This window comes from Gavialis gangeticus, unplaced genomic scaffold (genome assembly GCF_001723915.1).
Source record: "Gavialis gangeticus isolate Ggan-Ray unplaced genomic scaffold, GavGan_comp1, whole genome shotgun sequence".
NCBI classification, from domain to species: domain Eukaryota; kingdom Metazoa; phylum Chordata; order Crocodylia; family Gavialidae; genus Gavialis; species Gavialis gangeticus.
In genome coordinates, this window is record NW_017728973.1 from 3,344,584 (window position 1) to 3,362,292 (window position 17,709).

The 17,709-nt window shown below is 42.7% G+C and overlaps 1 protein-coding gene across 1 annotated transcript; it reads left to right on the forward strand.

Annotated features, from left to right (window-relative positions):
- Nucleotides 1-4,623: 4,623 nt before the first annotated feature.
- On the forward strand, nucleotides 4,624-11,149 carry LOC109290209 (keratin, type I cytoskeletal 19-like). The gene is made up of 8 exons (XM_019506619.1): nucleotides 4,624-5,180; nucleotides 7,821-7,903; nucleotides 8,657-8,813; nucleotides 9,086-9,247; nucleotides 9,351-9,476; nucleotides 9,623-9,843; nucleotides 10,519-10,547; nucleotides 11,089-11,149. The coding sequence occupies exons 1-8, from the start codon at nucleotides 4,710-4,712 to the stop codon at nucleotides 11,118-11,120; spliced, it is 1,281 nt and encodes a 426-aa protein (XP_019362164.1). The 5' UTR covers nucleotides 4,624-4,709; the 3' UTR covers nucleotides 11,121-11,149.
- Nucleotides 11,150-17,709: the final 6,560 nt, after the last annotated feature.

Sequence of the window (17,709 nt, forward strand, 5' to 3'; positions counted from 1 at the left end):
AGTGGGGTAAGAAAGACCATGTTAATAAGCTGTATCATATGACAAAACTTACGCTTTTCTGAACAAGTTAGTCTTCAAGGTGCCACCCTACCTGCCTTCTACATAATAATTACAACATAGCAGCAGCTGCCCTTCTAAAAGGGCTTCAAATGTATGTGTCCACACCCTGTGTTTCTCACCAAAATACTCTACTTCCTGGAAAGTTGGAACAAACACATATTTTGAAAAATAATAAATGTTTCATTGTCTCCTTCACGTTCTGGCCTTTGCCTTTGTAAACAAAGAATGTAGAGGGAGAGAGAGTGACCACAGGCAGAGCCAGAGGGTCTTGTGTTGGAAAAAGTATCTGCCCCAAATATGGAATGGGACACTTTGCAAAAACCACCAGCAGAGAGAATTAGAAGCGTCTCAACTGTTTAGGCCACAAGACTCAGTTCTACCCAGGATACAGTGAGTCCTATCTAGTAGGCCTGTGCGAGTCGGCAGTGTTCCAATTAGGCTTTGGATACGGACACTTCGGATGGCCACAGTCCAATCTGGAGCTCCGGACCAGGTTTCTGCCTTGATCCGGCTGAAGTGGCTCTGAAGCTTTGGAGCCGCCTCAGAGATCCGGCTATAGGGTATAATGGGGAATCAATGAAATATCTCTAACTTTGTTGTTTTTTGTCTGATTTAGATGAAACTTGCAGGGATGGTAGCCTCTACTGAGAGAATGAAGTCTGCCAAGATTCAAGAAGATTGGTTCAGGGGTTTGGTGGCAACTGTACCCCAAATTCTTGAAAGCCAAACTCCTGTCACGGCTGTGTGTTACACCGCAGGGGATGAAAACAGCAGGGGTGGTGGCCTCTGGTGAGGCCACAAAGCCTGCCAAGTTTCAAGGTGATAGATGCATGGGTTTGGGGGGAACTGCACCTCAAGCTGTGGACAAGCAACACTTGTGCGAGGAAAAAATCCCAAACTAACCCAGATAGCAATTAAGTGAGATTTATGAAATTGAATTATAACTCACAGTTTGTGTTAATCCAAGTTATTCTCCTCTATGACTTGAATTCCAAAAAAGAGTACTCAGACCTGCAGGCATCACTAAAGTTAATGTCTAAACTATGACTCAATCTACTTAATCCTTAAAACCCCCAGTTTCTGATAAGCAAATTATTTTTGGAAATAACAATGTCTTATGGGTCAATAATAGAATATAGAAATTGTAGATTCTGGTCCACTATTAACCAATGACTTAAAATTAGGGGTGTGCCAATAGAGAATAATTGGGCCGATACCAATTGCCAATTTTTAATGAGCCATATTGGCAGATACTGATCTGATTCCAATATGCAGCCAGGCAGCATGGAGAGCAGTGTCCAGTTGGTAAGTCTGTTGTGGGGGAGCGCAGCTGGTAAGTCTGTTGTGAGGGAGTGCACCCCAGCCCAACCTTTCTGTGGGAAGAGCCTGGTGCCACCCCAGACCCAGCCTGAAGCAGCAGCCCACCCTTGTCCTGCACAGATCCAGCGGCACTCGCTCCCCAAGCCTCCCTTGGAATGCATGCACTGGTAACCCCCCACCCCCACATCCACCAGACAAGACACTCATGGCTCCATCCCATGCTCTTCCTGGTAGTGTAGCACCTGCCCCTGCCCCAGCCCCAGCCCCACCCCCACTCCCTCCCTCCCCGTGGGACCCTTGATCTGCCCCCCCGCCCCTTCCCTCACAACAGACTTACCAGCTGGACCTGGCTTCTCTCCATGCTGCCAGGCTGTGCTCTTGGCCACCTGTATGCTGCGTTGTGGCTGAGTGGCATTTATTGATGGTATTATTAGCCACATCAGTCAAAAAAAGTCAATTGCTGATTGTAATAGGGGGGCCTGCTTGGGGCCAGTCTCTGTGTGGCCCGCCCACTGGTTCCTGGGCTAACCACCCGCATTCTCGTACACCACGCCTTGATGCTAATTATTTAATAGATGTTAATCAAGCAGGAGGCTGCCCATTTTCTGCCCTGATGCCAGGGGGCACTATCTGCGGTTCCTTTCCTCCCCTATACCGCAGCCCAAACCTCACAGATGGCATCTCGATGTTCCTTTAATCACTGGCCTCCACAGTGGGCCCCAGAATCCTCCTATTGAACCCCACCTGGATTCCTCTTCCTCAGGCGACCTCTTTCGCTGTCATACCAGTCCTGGCCCCAGTATGGGCCAGTCAGGGGAAACTCAGACAGGCCTGAGTCTATGGCCCTTTTCTCTCTCAAAGGGTCCACCCTCTGGGCCCTCCAAACAAAGGGATAACCCACCTGCTCATGGGGGCTAGGGGTTAAGGCACCCCGACTCACCTTTAATTGGGGTAGTAACTGGCCTGGTATTTCCTGGGGGCTCCCGCACCACTGAGAGCCGCACCAGGTCACCCGCTCCCAGCAGGGTGCAGTTTTAGATCATGCCCAGGACCAGGAGCCTCCTATCCATCCCCTTACCTCCAGATGATATCAGGAGCCCTCTGGCCAGGCAATGTTATTGCCTGGCCTCCAGCAGCAGAACTGCCATGTTTATATGGGGAGCCCCAGTTCCAAAACAGCTGTCCTAATCAGGCACCTGGCAGCTGCCATCTCCAGGCCCTTAAAGTGGCAGGCACAACCAGTGTCCTGCCACACTGATACAGTAAATTTTTCTTATATTGGTGCCTATCCAATATGGGACTGATATATCAGTGTACCTCTACTAAAGTCATTTTTGTCTGATGTTTGACCATTGGCAAACTGATAGTCTTGGTACAGTTCCTAGTTGATACATGGCACCATCATTACATATACTATGTAAATTGGATTGTAATTTCACTTTGTATAGTGCTGCTTCTTCATGTCCCAAAAGAGAGTCAAAACGATTGATTGAGTATGAAGTGTGGAAATTCTTGTCCCTGACTGTGTTACCTGGGGGTCTTTAAGAGGAGGCTGGATGAACACCTTGCTGGGGTTGTTTGACCCCAGTACTTTTTCCTGCCATGGCAGGGGGTTGGACTTGATGATCTGCTCAGGTCCCTTCCGACTCTACCAACTATGAAACTACCTGTCAGGATTAGCAGGGAAAACCTGCAGTGCCTGTTCACAGACATTTTTTGAAGAATAAAGAAAGCTGTTGACCAGACATCCTGGCCAATACCCAGTTAGTAACTTGGGTATTTATTCTCTTTCTTTATCTACACTTGCCCTGGGTGTTTAACATTTCCCTTTGTACAATCTGTGTGTAACATTGCTGTGTCCTTCTAATCACCTGCTGCATTTCAACATGCTTGTGAGGATTATGCACAAGCACTGACACAGATTAGGTATTTTATTTGGCTCATCACTAACGTTCTTATGTTTTTATTATTTAGATTTTCCACCCTGACCCCTAGAAGTGTCATGACCTGTCATCTGTCTCTTAGCATGCTCCCTTTATTGGAAGCATTTCCAAATGGCAGAATCTATCCATACCTGGAATGGCTATTCCCATTCAAAGTGGTATTAAGGGATAGTTTCCTGGGAATGGTGGCCTCACTTGCACTCCTTCTATTCAGTAAAGTACTCCTGTCTTTCTGGACAGCTTTGGGGATGGAAACTGAGGAAAGAGAGCAGAAGAAAGAGCAAAGCACCAAAAAGATAGAAGGGAGTTTCACTTAAAGGTGTTCACAGAGAAGTCAATGGAACCAATAGCAAAGCTTTTGTGACCAATTCATTTTAGATAATAAAGCATTTTACCTTATCTAGAAATAACATTTTCTTCCTTGTCAGGAGCTAGAAAAGTAAGGAATTATGCTCCATCTGCTCCTGTTTCCCTGATTTCACTGGCACTCATGTGCTTTGTTAGTGAAAGGATGAACTTTATATACACAGGTGTCACTGTGCTGTTTACACCAGAAAGACATTTTAAAGGAATATCTGATTTAGGGCCCTTTCAGCCATACTGCCCTAAAAAGGAATCTCATTTCTGAACAGAAACAGACTTTTCCATTTCCACCATCAATCCCCATGTACAGGGATCCCCTTGTAATCCTAAAAGGAAATAAGAGCAAAGAGGCAAATAGTCTTTGAAAGAGTTTTCCCCTGAAGAGAGGAGTTTTCATAAAGAGAATTAATGGAAAAAATGGGTAAGCAATGGGAATCTGTTTATCCAAGCCTCTCTTAACACCATGCTGCTGTGCTGGCCATTTCAGCTCCTCTCAGACAAAACTCCATTAGTATCCTACCAGCTACTATCTGCAATCAAAAAATTCCTTTGAGATTTACCTGAAAAATATTTAGGTGACTTCATAATGGAGGCATTGTGTACAGTGAAGCAGTGGTGTGGGCTTAAAGGCCTTTTGTTTCAAATTAAGTAACTTTCATTCTCAATTCAAAATCAACAAATATCCTTCAGTGCAGAGGGCCACCTACCGTGAAACCCACCTTCTGTTTGAAGAGGAAAAAGAAGGGTGGGGGAAGAAGAAAATAAAGGACTCTGGAATGGTTGAAAGTATTTATAAAAGAAACATCCCACTTCATGCTGACTGACCAATGAGAATAATTTCTGTGTTGGCAAAAGGCTTAAGGCTGGTAAATTCCACAGGGCTCGTATATCATGTTCTCCGGACAACTCCCATTGTTGCAGGCATAAAAGAAGGCAGGTGAAGGAAAGGCTCTTACATTCCTGCTTCCAGGTCACAAACAGCGCAAATACTGCTTGGGGCTGAACCCTTGATATCTTCTCATCATGGCCACTTTCAGCTTCAGGCCGACCGCCTCATCCGTGTCAGGGGGGCTTGGTAGTTCTTCCACCCATTTTGGTGGAGGTTCCTACAGGTCTCCAAGTATCCATGGAGGATCTGGTGGTCAGCGTGTCTCTGTCTCTTCTGCTAGGTTTGTCTCTTCTGGTGCAGGTGGTGGGTTCTATGGTGGTGGTGGGTTCTATGGTGGTGGCTATGGCAGCAGCTTTGGTGCTGGTTTTGGTGGTGGATTCGCTAGTAGCCTTGGTGGTGGCGATGGTCTCCTTTCTGGCAATGAAAAGATAACTATGCAGAACCTGAATGACCGTCTGGCTTCCTACCTGGACAAAGTGCGTGCTCTGGAAGAGTCAAATTCTGAGCTAGAAATTAAAATCCGAGACTGGTACCAGAAACAAGGACCTGGGCCATCTCGTGATTATAGCCCTTATTACAAGACGATTGAAGATCTTCGAGATAAGGTAGGTGTTAAAAGCTTGTTAAAAAGCAGAAAATGATAAAAGCACTATATATTGATGTGGCTCCTAGTATTAAAATCCATCATTATTATCCATAAATGATGACATCTGTTTAGTGAATAACTTCTGGCAACAGTGAAAAATTTATTCAGCCTGAATAGCAAGTTTGAAAGTTTATAAGAAACAATAAAGCCTTAGTAGAAAATCAGTCAGAAGGGATCTTGGATTTTGGGGGGGAAGTGGAAGGGGGAACAGGAGAGTGGTGTGAGTATATCGTGAATCAGAAAGGGTAGATAAGACAATGTTTAGTATATGTACCTGCTATTAAAAATGTTAGCTAAGAAAATCTGAGCAAGTGTCAGCCAGAGCTTTTCTCACTGCTTATATTTGGTATAATGTTCACCTTGAAAAGTCAGTGGCAAATGGCTCTGAGGGCCACAATGGCCCTCATCAATCCAGAAATAAATCTGCTTATTGCACTGCAGTGAGTTATCCTTAGTGTACGTGGATAAAGTCTTACTGGAGTCAGTCAGCATAGTACCCATTTTTTTTAAATGAATAAATTTGGCAAAAAAAAAAAAAAAGAAAAGAAAAAGGAAGCAACCTTTTAAATGATGTCAAACTACTGGAGGCACCTGTCTACCTCTGCAGCTCTCTGCCTATTACAAGCCACTACAAGTCTCTGGACAGCCAGTGTGAGGTGTTGTAACAGATCAGTTAGTTGCTAATTTCCTAGTTCATATTTACAGTTAAAATAAGAACTGAACAAAGAGAAGACTGTGCAACTGTGAATGGCAGCATTTCAGAAGTTTATCACTGAGAATTAAGGTTTTCTATTGTTTATTAGATTTGCGAGCTGCCCTCCCCAAAAGTGGCTCAGTTCATGCTGCTTGCCTTTTATCCATGGACCCTGGATTTCAAAGAAGACGGTGTTTAAATACTTAAGGAACAGGCATTAACTAATCTCATATATAAATGGAGGATATATTTTGCCTCATTATTGCATTGTTTCTGAAAGCACACACCCTGCAAAGCACACACAGTAACTGACTGTGCTAAGTAAACAGTGACTCTTGAACAAATCTGAAGTTTACTTTTCACATTTTAGCTGTGAGTACATGACACCACCCCATAGTTTCCTTTCCCTTGGCCTAACTCATGCACATACTGTCCCGATTTCAGAACTCCAAGGTCAAGTGAGCAAAGCTGATTCCCTCTTTTGGCTTCTATTGATCCTGTGCTCTCTGTTCCCATCTGTAGGGAGTAAGCAGCCCCACCTGGTTTCCTAGGTCACCTCTTGATTTCCGAAGGTGTCTCACAATAGCAAATTTGCCAAGCATAAGTAAACAGGAAAGTTTTTTTTTAAGTAAACAAAACGTTCTGTGTGACTTTTGGATTTTGGAGGAAGCTCTTGGTGAGCACAGCAACCTGCCCGCTTGATTAAACCAGGGGATAAAATACATTCACAATCTGTCCAAATGTTAGCTAGCATTATGTACTGTATCCCATACACAAAATTCACTTTGTTTTGATTTCTAAGATAGGCCCTGAAATCTCTGGTCAGGGATAATGCAGGTAAAAAAAACCAAACAACCTGCTTGGCACAAGCTGAGGTTGGGAATGCTCTGTAGATCTCCTTTGCTCAGTATGTTTCCCTAGTCCTCCACTGTCATCTCTGACCTACTCCTTTAGCAAAGTTACCTTCCTTTACACAAAACATAGGTTCATCTCCCTATTGTCCCATAATGTTGTGGCAGGGCGGACTCTGCTGACATCAGTGGAATTCAGTGAACTTGCCCAGTGGAGGAGTCATTTCTTGGTCGACATACTACAGCTCAGGAACTGAAGGGCACTGAGCCAGATGTTGATCAGATCCCTAAGGGCAGATTGCCACTAGAAAGGGAAAAACCCACTCCCAGCTTAGATTCAGAAGTTTCAATAAAGTTATACCTTAGATTCACTTGGGCTAATACAAGACTGTCTACCTGGTAGCCTGCAGGCTGCATGCAGTCCTTGTGGGATTCATTTGTGGCCCTCAGGCTCCCACCCAGGCATGGCTCCCTCCATCGTTCTGGTTGAAGCATCAGCTGGGATTTGTGGCTCCCCCTCCCTGCTCAGCTTCCACTTCCTGCCCCTGCCCCAGGGGCAAGGCCGTACAGTGTGGCACGTTCCACAAAGCCAATCTCTGGGAGCTAAGGGTGAGGCTGGGCACCTGGGCATGTAGTGCAGCATGGGGGCATACACACAACCCAGAGCTTCTACTGATGCAGCCCATGCTGGTGTAGTCCATGGAGCAGGTAGCCCCTGGCTGCTTAGAAGTTGGACAGCCCTAGTATAATATATATTAACTGAAGACTGCGTTGCCCTGGATCAAAGAGAAAATAACTTTCTTTAGGAATAAAAATGAAGACCCTAGACTAGTGCACAGGGATCTTAGTGTAAATGAGAATCAGTCTGAAAGTACTTAAAAGATACACGTTTATTGTAACACACTGCTACTTTGCTATTCATACCAAAAACAATTCATTTTAACAGGACACATCTATAGGTTCAGTCATTTATCCCTGCTTGTAAGTGAAGAGAAATAGTTTGTTATTTCACTCTAACCAATGTCTCACTCTCTGTGCTGCCTCCCTTGTGCAGATCCTTGCTGCCACCATTGACAACTCTAAGATTGTTCTGCAAATTGATAATGCCAGGCTGGCTGCTGATGACTTCAAAACCAAGTGAGTAAGTTCCTCTAAGGCTATGGGATGCTGAAAAACAGGCAGATGTCCATACAGCATCCACAGTGCCCTGGATGCATATCACTAGCCAAAATGAATATAAATAAAACCCTCAAATTCAATCCTGCTACTGCCAATTCATACTTCTATGCTTTTGCTGAAAGCATTGTATATGGTAATGGCACTCATACTTGATATATTTAAAATAGAACAATTTCTGATTAAAAAAGCAAAATTGCATATATTTAAAATATAGAATGGGTTCTGCAGCTGACTCAATTAACCTTATTGAGCAGCGAGCACTTTGTCCTATAGGCTAATAGATAGCAATCTAAGAAAATCCCCATACTATTCAGCAAGTGACTTCAGTAATGAAGTTATTGGATATTGTGCATTTTTGTGGAGTTGTGTAAGGTGTTAGAACAACTGTAGTTGTTCTAACACTTTACACACCTTTTGCCTGCTAAAAGGTGCATTTGCCGATTTGAGTAAGCAGAACCTTCTCAGTACCAGTCTGAACAAAACTATGCTGCTATTAAAGGTATCTCATTAATGTCCATACATAAAAATAGCCTGGTACAGTATATGTCACATAAATTAACTGTTTGTATCACCCATGTGAAAATATTTTGGATTCTGAATGTCATAGTCTTTCCATTTGATGAAAAACCAAAATCAAATGCAAAATGAAATACAGATATACTTTAACAGTTCTTGGTTTTGTTCTGTTTTGTGGGTTTGCTTTTTTGGAAGGTTTGAGACAGAGCAGAGCCTGCGTCTGAGTGTTGAGGCTGACATCAATGGCCTGCGCAGGGTCCTGGATGAGCTGACCCTGGCCAGAACTGACCTGGAGATGCAGATTGAGAATCTGAAGGAGGAGCTGGCTTACCTCAAGAAGAACCATGAGGAGGTAAAATACATTTGAAAATAGGCATAAAAAGGACTGCCAAATGGCATGAGGGAACCTGGGATTTCTCAGCATTATCTCTGACTTCCCTAACAGACTATAAAGATCTCTAGTACAGAATGAGTAACTAGAAACTGCCACCTGCAAATAATTTGAGAATGGTCAATTGGGAAATAGTCCTTGAGGAAAGTCAGTGAATCCAAGGCACTGTGAGTTCAAATGTGTTTAACAACTTTTGTGCCCTCTTCTGTCTTTCTCTGCAATGTCAACTGTAGGAAATGAATGCCCACGCAGGGCAACTAGGTGGCCAGGTCAGCGTTGAGGTTGACTCTGCTCCAGGCATCGATCTGACCAAAATCCTGGCTGAGATGAGAGACCAGTATGAATTCATGGCTGAGAAGAACAGGAAGGATGCTGAGACTTGGTTCAATAGCAAGGTAAAAAAAAAAAACGTGCAAGAAAGTAAACAAATTTCATCATGTTTGTAGAAAAGGGCTCCAAGAGAACTATACTTCATTTTTCAAATGTTTTCCATTTTAGACTGAAGAGCTGAACCAAGAAGTAGCTGTCAATACTGAACAACTGCAGACCAGCAGGACTGAAATCACTGATCTGAGACGTACCCTCCAAGGGCTAGAGATAGAGCTTCAGTCTCAGCTTAGCATGGTATGTGGCAATTTCGGCCAACATTTGCACTATATAAAGAGATGCTAGGAAACCGGGTATAGATGTAATTAAACTTCAACCTTGGGGCTTCCTGCATTTTGTAACAGACTTTGAAATCTTTTTTCTTCCAATTTTTATATTCTTAGAAAGCTGCTTTGGAAGGCACCTTGGCAGACACTGAGAATCGCTATGGTGCTCAGCTATCACAGATCCAGTGTCTGATTAGCAACATTGAGGCACAGCTGGCTGATCTCCGTGCTGAAATGGAGAGGCAGAACAGTGACTACAAGATGCTCATGGACATCAAGACCCGGCTGGAGAAAGAGATTGCCACTTACCACCAGCTGCTGGAAGGCCAAGACTCTCAGTACGTAACCATATCCAGTGCAAAAGACTTTTGAGCTTGAGATGACAGGACCGCGATATTTTCAAGATGCTTCTATAGTGATTTTCATGTCAGCACATTAAAAATAAAGTATGCTTAGAGACTCTAAAATGTCTGGTGAGTTAGTGATGCAGGATGCATTACAGATCTGCAAATATTCGTGCATTCTTTTCAGATACGAATTGCCATTTCACACTGCCTATGTTAAGCATTGGCAGCTATTGTTATTTTTACTCTTTCCACTAATGCTTCCAATATATTAGTTGTTTTCCAAAACTAATAGAACACAGTTTCTGCTCCCAAACAGTTTCAAATTTAAAAGACAAATAGACAATGGGTAGAGATAACAAGTAAAACATATGTAAAGTGGTTAAGGTGGTAATTCATCATTAGTTATACAGTGTTTAAGTAACCCAATGTTGTTAGGATTGTTTTGCACCATATGTAGACAGTAGTATAACTGAGGGGGGTGACGGGGCAGCTGCCCTAGGTGCTGCATTTATGGAGGGGAACAAAAATAGCTGTAATTAGCAGCATAGCATGTATGACTCTTAAAACTGTGCCTATTGACACTTTGCTTTCTTGTATCATCCTCTGTTCTAGTGCTTGAAAATTGTGATCTTTCTTTGCTCTAACTATTTTCTTCTTGTTCTACAGGCTGCTTGGCTCCTTTTCTGGAACTGCTGGTAAGGATCCTTCTCAGGGGAACCTTTAAAAGTCAAAATAGTGTATTTTCTACAAAGAAAAACCTACTAATTAGTTATGTCCATCTTACAAGCTACTGCACAGTTCCCTGTCACTTATAATTCAGACAATGAAAGATATTCAGTTAGATTAGAAAATGGGAGAGCATGGCTCTTTGCTAAGGTTTTCTTGGCACAAAACTGATGTTAGAATTCAGAAAAGCGTCTAAGACTATGTTGCAATAAATAGCTAAATAGCCAAATACATACTCATTCCTATAGGTGTGAGAACTATGAAGAAATTCAGAAATGACCAGTTCAGGGCTATTGGGCTCATGTCTAAGGAGAATTTTTGGGCTAGCAATATCTTGCAAAATACTTTAAGGTGGCACTTGCTTCCGATTCAGTGGTATCAGAAAGAAATGATTTGGGAGAGAAGACTGAGAAGTGAGGTGGAAACTAAACTTATCTTTCTAATGTAAAAGGGTGTTTTTATATATGTGTTGTGCTTAAATAATAATGGTTATCTCCTTATTTAATGCAGACTCTAAAAGAGATGGCAAAGGAGACAAGTAAGGAAGAGCCTCCAAAGGTCCTGCTCTCTATACATGAACAGAGGAATCAACACAGAATGGTGCCATCAGAACTGGATGGAAACAGATATCTCAAAGCATAAGAAATTATTAACTATGCAAAGTTCACTGTAGAATATGGTCATTTATTGACAACGCGTTTATGAATTGGCTGTGTGTGCATTTTTAGTTCTTTCATGTACCGGTTGTTCTGTTCCTACTGTTTAATAAAAATCATCTGGTTCCTGCAAACTTCACTTCTGCCTGCGTATTGTGATATACTGAATAAATCTTGCTTCTCTCTCATGTATATTATTCAGAGTTTGAACTATTGATCAGCCTTGCAGTTTAATGATAAAGGCTTACAGTGCCATGTGAGAGACTTGAACTCTCTATCTGTGAGCTCACAGGAGCTGTGAGTATTATAGAAGCACCGTGCTCAGTTCCTTAGTTTGGTGGAACTGGGAGGGGCTGGCTATAGGAAACTGGAAAGTAACATTAGTGAGCTGCAAAGTATTTGAGATAAGAAATGTGGCAACTGGAAAACACTCTATCATAGGTGGAGGAATAGAGCGTGTCAGAATGCTGCAAATACATTCCCACAGGACTACATAGGAGACTTGAGGACAACCTGTTAAGTGGCAAAGCAAGTTCTCAGTTTAAAACGTAACAACTCAACATCACACAACACTAAATAAAAACACCTCCTACCTTAATCCCTGTAGTCAAAGCCTGAGCAAACAGATGGCTTTGCATTCGCCCTGAAAGTGGATCAAAATGGGATTTGTCAGAGCACGGTGGGAAATGAACCGAGACTTCTCCACTAGACATGCTCCAGCCTTACTATGCAGAAAGGACTCTGTAAAAACCCACAGAGAAAGATCTCAACATCTGTGGCTGTAGTTTGGGAAATGAGAGGCCATCTCAGGCACCAAATTATGGATTAAAGGCAATTATTAGCATTTTGGATTACACTTGGAAACAAATTAGCAACAAATTTTAATCTCTGCTGCACTGATGTAACATCTTCCCTGTGACCAGCTCTGATAAGTAAATGTTGTCATGCGTTTTGGGCTCCCTATGGCTTCAAAGTGGTCTTCAAAGGTGCAGCCTCTGTGCCACACACACAAGAAGAGTCATGTTTGCTTCATATGACCACCTAAGATGATCTTATATTACCGCTTCTGGGTATCCAGAAGTATGCTAAGAATATGCACCTTACCCACAATGGGCAAAATGGGCAAAAACTTTCTGTCTTAGTGGCAGATGCAGTATTTGTGTGCTGATGTTGTAATGACTCAAGTGAATTGCTGACACCATTTGCTATAGAACCTGGAGTTTTTCTTGGGAATCTCCTTTCCAGTGCTGATCCAGTTCTACCACTTTCTTATCACACAAAAAGGGGGGAGGTAGCAATGAAAACAATTAAATGAGAAAAGGAAAGATGTAGAGGGGAGCCTAAGACAGGAACACCCATTAAACCAGTGATTTTCAACCAAGATGCCCTGGCACCCTGAGATGCCACAAGATCCTTTGAGGGGTGCCACAGGAAGTGGGCGCAGATAAACACAGAAGGGCAGGCTCAGGCTCCAGGTGTGAGAAGATAAGCAGATAAGGGCAGACTGACGCACTCCCTACTTGGCTGCTCCCCCTGTCCCTGCTGCCTGGCCCCTCTGCAAAAAGATAAGCACTGTAATGAATTCATTTGTTTTTGACATAGGGTGCAGCTCAATTCACACAAATTACAGAGGGGTGTCTTTAGCCTAACAAGGGGTGCTGTGAGTCTAAAAAGATTGAGAACCTCTGCATTAGACTGTGGCACCTTGGGAGGGGCATGGGTGAGCCCAGGCAGAAGAAAATGTAGTAGGTCAGGAATGAAAATCATTAACAGAGGTGGAGCTGAAGGTTGTGCTTAGAGAGCACACTTTAATTTTTTTGTTGTCTGGCTGTGGGAGAGGAGAGCAAAGAAATCTGTAAGGCATTAAACACAAAGGGACTTCTGTATCATTTATTCAAAGTGGCTGGCTCACTTTCTCCCAAATGCTTGATATCAGATTGCAAATCCTTTCTCTCCTAAACCTGGTGGTCAGACCTGTATTCTGAACTCAGCAAAAAACTCTATTCCGATTTTCTTGACTTCTCTGTGGGTGAACATCTCATGTTCCCGGTGAAGTCTTGTCACCGATCTTTCCATTACAAATGTCTAAACAGAAAGGAGCTCACAATAATTAGCTTACAGTAAGTTCGTTGGCTCATATTTAGGGTTTCAAGGGGGAAGATCCACCCTTAGACTCTGGGCTATTTTAAATCTGAAGTCTGGGTCTCTCAGTGTGTTCAGAAACAAAGCTCCTCCCCTCCTCTCAAAGAATGCAATGGCTTGGTTACAGTTTGACCACCCAAAAGCTGGGTAGGTCACGGTGACAAACAAGCTGCTTTCTGAATGGAGTCTTTGTGTGAATGGAAGGAGGGGCCATTGTGAGTTATTTTTTAGAAACCTTGTAAGAAAGCTATGAGAATAACAGGGTTTGCAGAACATGTCTGCCAACAAAGTTCTGCTGTAGCATTACGTAGTGAGGAGTTTATACATAGCTTCTTGGTCTGAAATTCCTTTTTTACAAAGGTGCATGGCACAAACACTGCAATGAGCAACTGAGCAAAGGACTAAACTGAGTGTAAGCTGCAAGCTAGCTGGTCGGAGATCTTACTAGAGGGACAGTGAGAAATGTGCAAAGACCATGAAGGGGCAAGTTCAAGATAGCATCTACCATGTCAGCAACCAGAGGTTCCATCATGCAGCGGTTCTGAACCTTTTTCAGTTGACGTACCCCTTGGTTTCAGAGTGAGACTTCACATACCCCCTTTCAATGGGAAATAAATTTTTTAGGCCCTCCAACCTGTGTTAGACAATGTATGAAATATATGTCATGTACCCCGGATGAGGCTTCATGTACCCCCTGGGGGTACATGTATCCCCGGTTCAGAACCACTGCTTTAGAGCTTTTCCTATGGATCACATAGATTATAGTTCAGGGGTGGGCAAAATATGGCCTGCGAGCCAGACCTGGCCCACTGACTGTTGGATCTGGTCTGTGGGTGGGAACCTGCCAAGTGAATGGATCTAGCCCACTGGCAGGCAGTGGCTCTGGCTCTAGCAGCTTCATGGTGCCGGGTGGCTGGGGATGCTTCTGGTGTGCCAGGCACTCTTTTTCTCTGTCTGGGCTGGAGCTGCCACCAATGCAGAAGGGTAAACATCACCCTGCCCGCAACTGTGGTACGCCCCCCTCTCTGAGTCGGGTTCTGGCAGCTGCCAGCTGCATCCACAGCTCCCAAAATGCAGGCAGCAGCTTCCAGGTAGGGCTACGGGCACAGAGAGAGGTAGGCAGGAAATGCTACTGCTGCAGGCGAGTTCAGACTTTTGTCCTGGTTGCAGCCTGCAACTGTAGTACACCCCAGTCTGGTCCCCCCATGTTGGGAGCCCCATCCCAGAAGCTGCTGGCTTCATTTGGGCAGCTGTGGACACGGCCAGCAGCTGCCAGGAGAGAAAGAGGTGTGGCCATTGACAGGTCACCAGCATTCATTAAGTGGCCTGCCAGCCCCAGTAATTGCCCACCCCTGTTCTGGTCCATAACCCACCTTCAGAAAAGTAGCAGATGTACAATACAATATGCTGATCTCAGTAGGTGTAAAAAGTAATATCCTCTGATGAATATGATGACAGTACTGATGAAGAATGTCTTGCATTTGAAAGCTTGTCTAACTCTGTCCCAACTATGCAGTTAGTCCAGTAAAAGAAATCACCCTAAGGAGTCCTTACCTCTCTAACCGACTTGAGAAGAAACCTAGGAATGGTCATTCAAACATCGGAGGGTCCTGAATTTCTGAGAATTCTAAATCCCTTAGATTTTGAGAATGTGAATTATTTTTAAAATGGTGTATAGAATAAGCCTAAAATTCAGGACCAGAAAGTAGAACACAAAAAGGACCAATTTATTCATATCAATAATCACACCTACAGGTAAGCTAATGAAAAAAAAGATTTTCAATGTAAAAAGGTTAAGTTAGATTCACTAAAGTTCCATTATAAAAAATATACAATTCATTATGTATTTCTCAGTTACAGAAGCAGTCTAATCAGGAGCCAGACAAAAACTATGAGATATGAACAATTTGAACAATATAATTCGAGAATAATAAACATGCAGAAACGGTTGACCAGCAGTCTGCATTCAAGTTCATCATTTTTCTTTCCCAGGAAGTGGCAATATCCAAGCCAGAATTCACAGAAAAGACACATCAATCGACTTGAGCTGCAAACATGTGATCTGCACCTGAATTTCTCCAAAGTTCTCAAAGATTGGGGTGCGGCACCTTTTTTCCAGGTCCACCCTTTTTTAAAAGTATATTCTGCAACTGCAAGATACTGCATGCCCTGTAAGTCCACATGGGATGTTCAAGGCAGCAAGAAGAAAACAACATACCCTGCCAATAAGCTTGACCAAGTTATGTTATAGTTATACTTTATTTGAACACACACTATCTCCACTCAGCATTCAATGAATATGCATCTGATCAGGGTCCAGTATGTGTGTGGAGTAAAATAAAGAAAAAGGATAATGAAAAAACCAACAAACATCTCTCACCCTTTAAGCTTGCAAAGGCATGATTAAGACAATAAGTGAAAACAGACTGAAAAATCCTTTAGAAAGTCTGTGGCATTTTCCACAAGGGTGCCTGCTGAACCCCAGGTTTTTAGTTAAATGGAATATGATCGCAGAGCCATTTGAGGTTAAATTGAGCCAAATAGCATGTCAGTTTCAGCATGTTATTGTTTCAGAGGGGTTACAGAACATTCTTCATTGTCAGAAGAGTTCGTCCAAACTTGTTTCTTAAGATACTGAAGTCTTGCTGTTATATAGATTTGGCAAGTTAGAAGGAGCTATTAATCAGCCCTGTGGCAAGAGTGAGCCTTCATGGCTGAGATCCAGGCTCAGTTTGAAACATGCTTTCAAAACTTGGAAACATCTGGCCTTTTCTGATGACTGGGAGAGTTGAATAAATGTTCTTGTGAGTGTGCATTCTCAGGGCCAGACTGTTAAGGGGTGGATCAGATAGATGGTGGTCTTTGCTCCCCATGCACACAGTCCCGTTTCTTCATGGTACAAGGTTGGGTGTTTCTTTAATGCTGTATTAACAAGTCACCTGCACAGCCTTGGAAAAACCCTCAGTATTGTGAAACTAATTTGTTGCAACAGTTGATATGATCATAAACTAATCTGATAACTCCTGTCTCTTTTACTCCAATTTCTTTATGTAACCATGTCTAATTTCAACCACAAGAGTAGGCTGTTTTTTTGTTTTTTGTTTTAAATAAAAGTACAGTTTCTATGTTGTTAAACAATAGATTTCATATACATTAGGGCTGGAAGGGACCTCAGAAAATCATTGAGTCCAGCCCCCTGCCCAAAGGGCAGGAAGTCAGCTGGGGTCAATATATACAATGTTTGTTATTTCTACTATTAATAGTTTTATTTCAAGATAAGTTTGGTGGTTCTGAAGTAAAGAATAGGAAAAGCTTCCCCTAAATCTCCTCACTTTCTCAATACCCCTTAGGCTTCCTCTTTCCTCTTTCCTCTTTCTGTTCTTGATTCCCTGCAAATCATGGCCAATGCCACTCACTCCAGCTCTACACAATTCCAGGCTCTCTAATACTGCATCTGGGAGTTGTACCATTATTTGCTACTTGTTGTGCCCACTCTCCACTAAAAAATGACTGCTTTTATCTGAAGAATGGAAATTGTCAGACATATGATGGAAACTGTCAAACAAGCTTCCCAGGCTGAGGGAACAGGTATTCAGAGAAAAGTGTTACTGTTTCTTATCCCTACCCTTCTCTCTCTTTCCCCTTACATGCACACTCACACACAGAGCCACACACACGTGTGCGCACATGCACATGCCTACCCACTTGTGTTAGAAAGTTCACAAATCTGGGTTCATAATGTCTGTGCAGCATGCAGCTGCATATTTTTAATCAGTAGGATTTAGTCCAGGACATTGCACAATTCCACAACTGGAGAATAAATCTGAGGCTAGTGAATCTCACCAGAGAATTTCTAAGATGGAAAGAAGCATGCCATTTATTTCCCTCCTTTTAGTATGGGACTAAAATCATTAAACAAATTTCCATGTATGCTCTTAAACTGTGATTTGAAAATCTCAAGTGCCACTAATTCCACCTTCCTTTTCAGAAGTGGGTTTCATATCCTACTTGATATTACTATTAAAAATATTAATTGCTACATGAACTGAAATATCTTGTTTTATTTTAAATCCATTATTTTGACTTTTCTCAATGGTGGGAGGAATTTTTCCCCTGTCTTCTTCATAACAGCCTCTTAAGTGCACTAATCTTTTACCATGCCTCTGTTTCTGTTTTTCTTGACCATAACATTCGAATACACATTCAGTTGTTTTAGCTATACACACTCTTTTCTTAACATTGATCTCTGTATGCTGAAACTCTCACACTCCAGGACAGTGTATTTTATGTCTTAAACACTGAGGTTCCAAAGTTTGAAATGATTCTGTGATCA

Coding starts and splice junctions, on each gene's coding strand:
- LOC109290209 (XM_019506619.1), top strand. CDS start 4,710: ATGGCCACTTTCAGCTTCAGGCCGACCGCCTCATCCGTGTCAGGGGGG. Junction 7,904..8,656: donor GCTGATGACTTCAAAACCAA/GTGAGTAAGTTC, acceptor CTTTTTTGGAAG/GTTTGAGACAGAGCAGAGCC. Junction 9,844..10,518: donor CTGGAAGGCCAAGACTCTCA/GTACGTAACCAT, acceptor CTTGTTCTACAG/GCTGCTTGGCTCCTTTTCTG.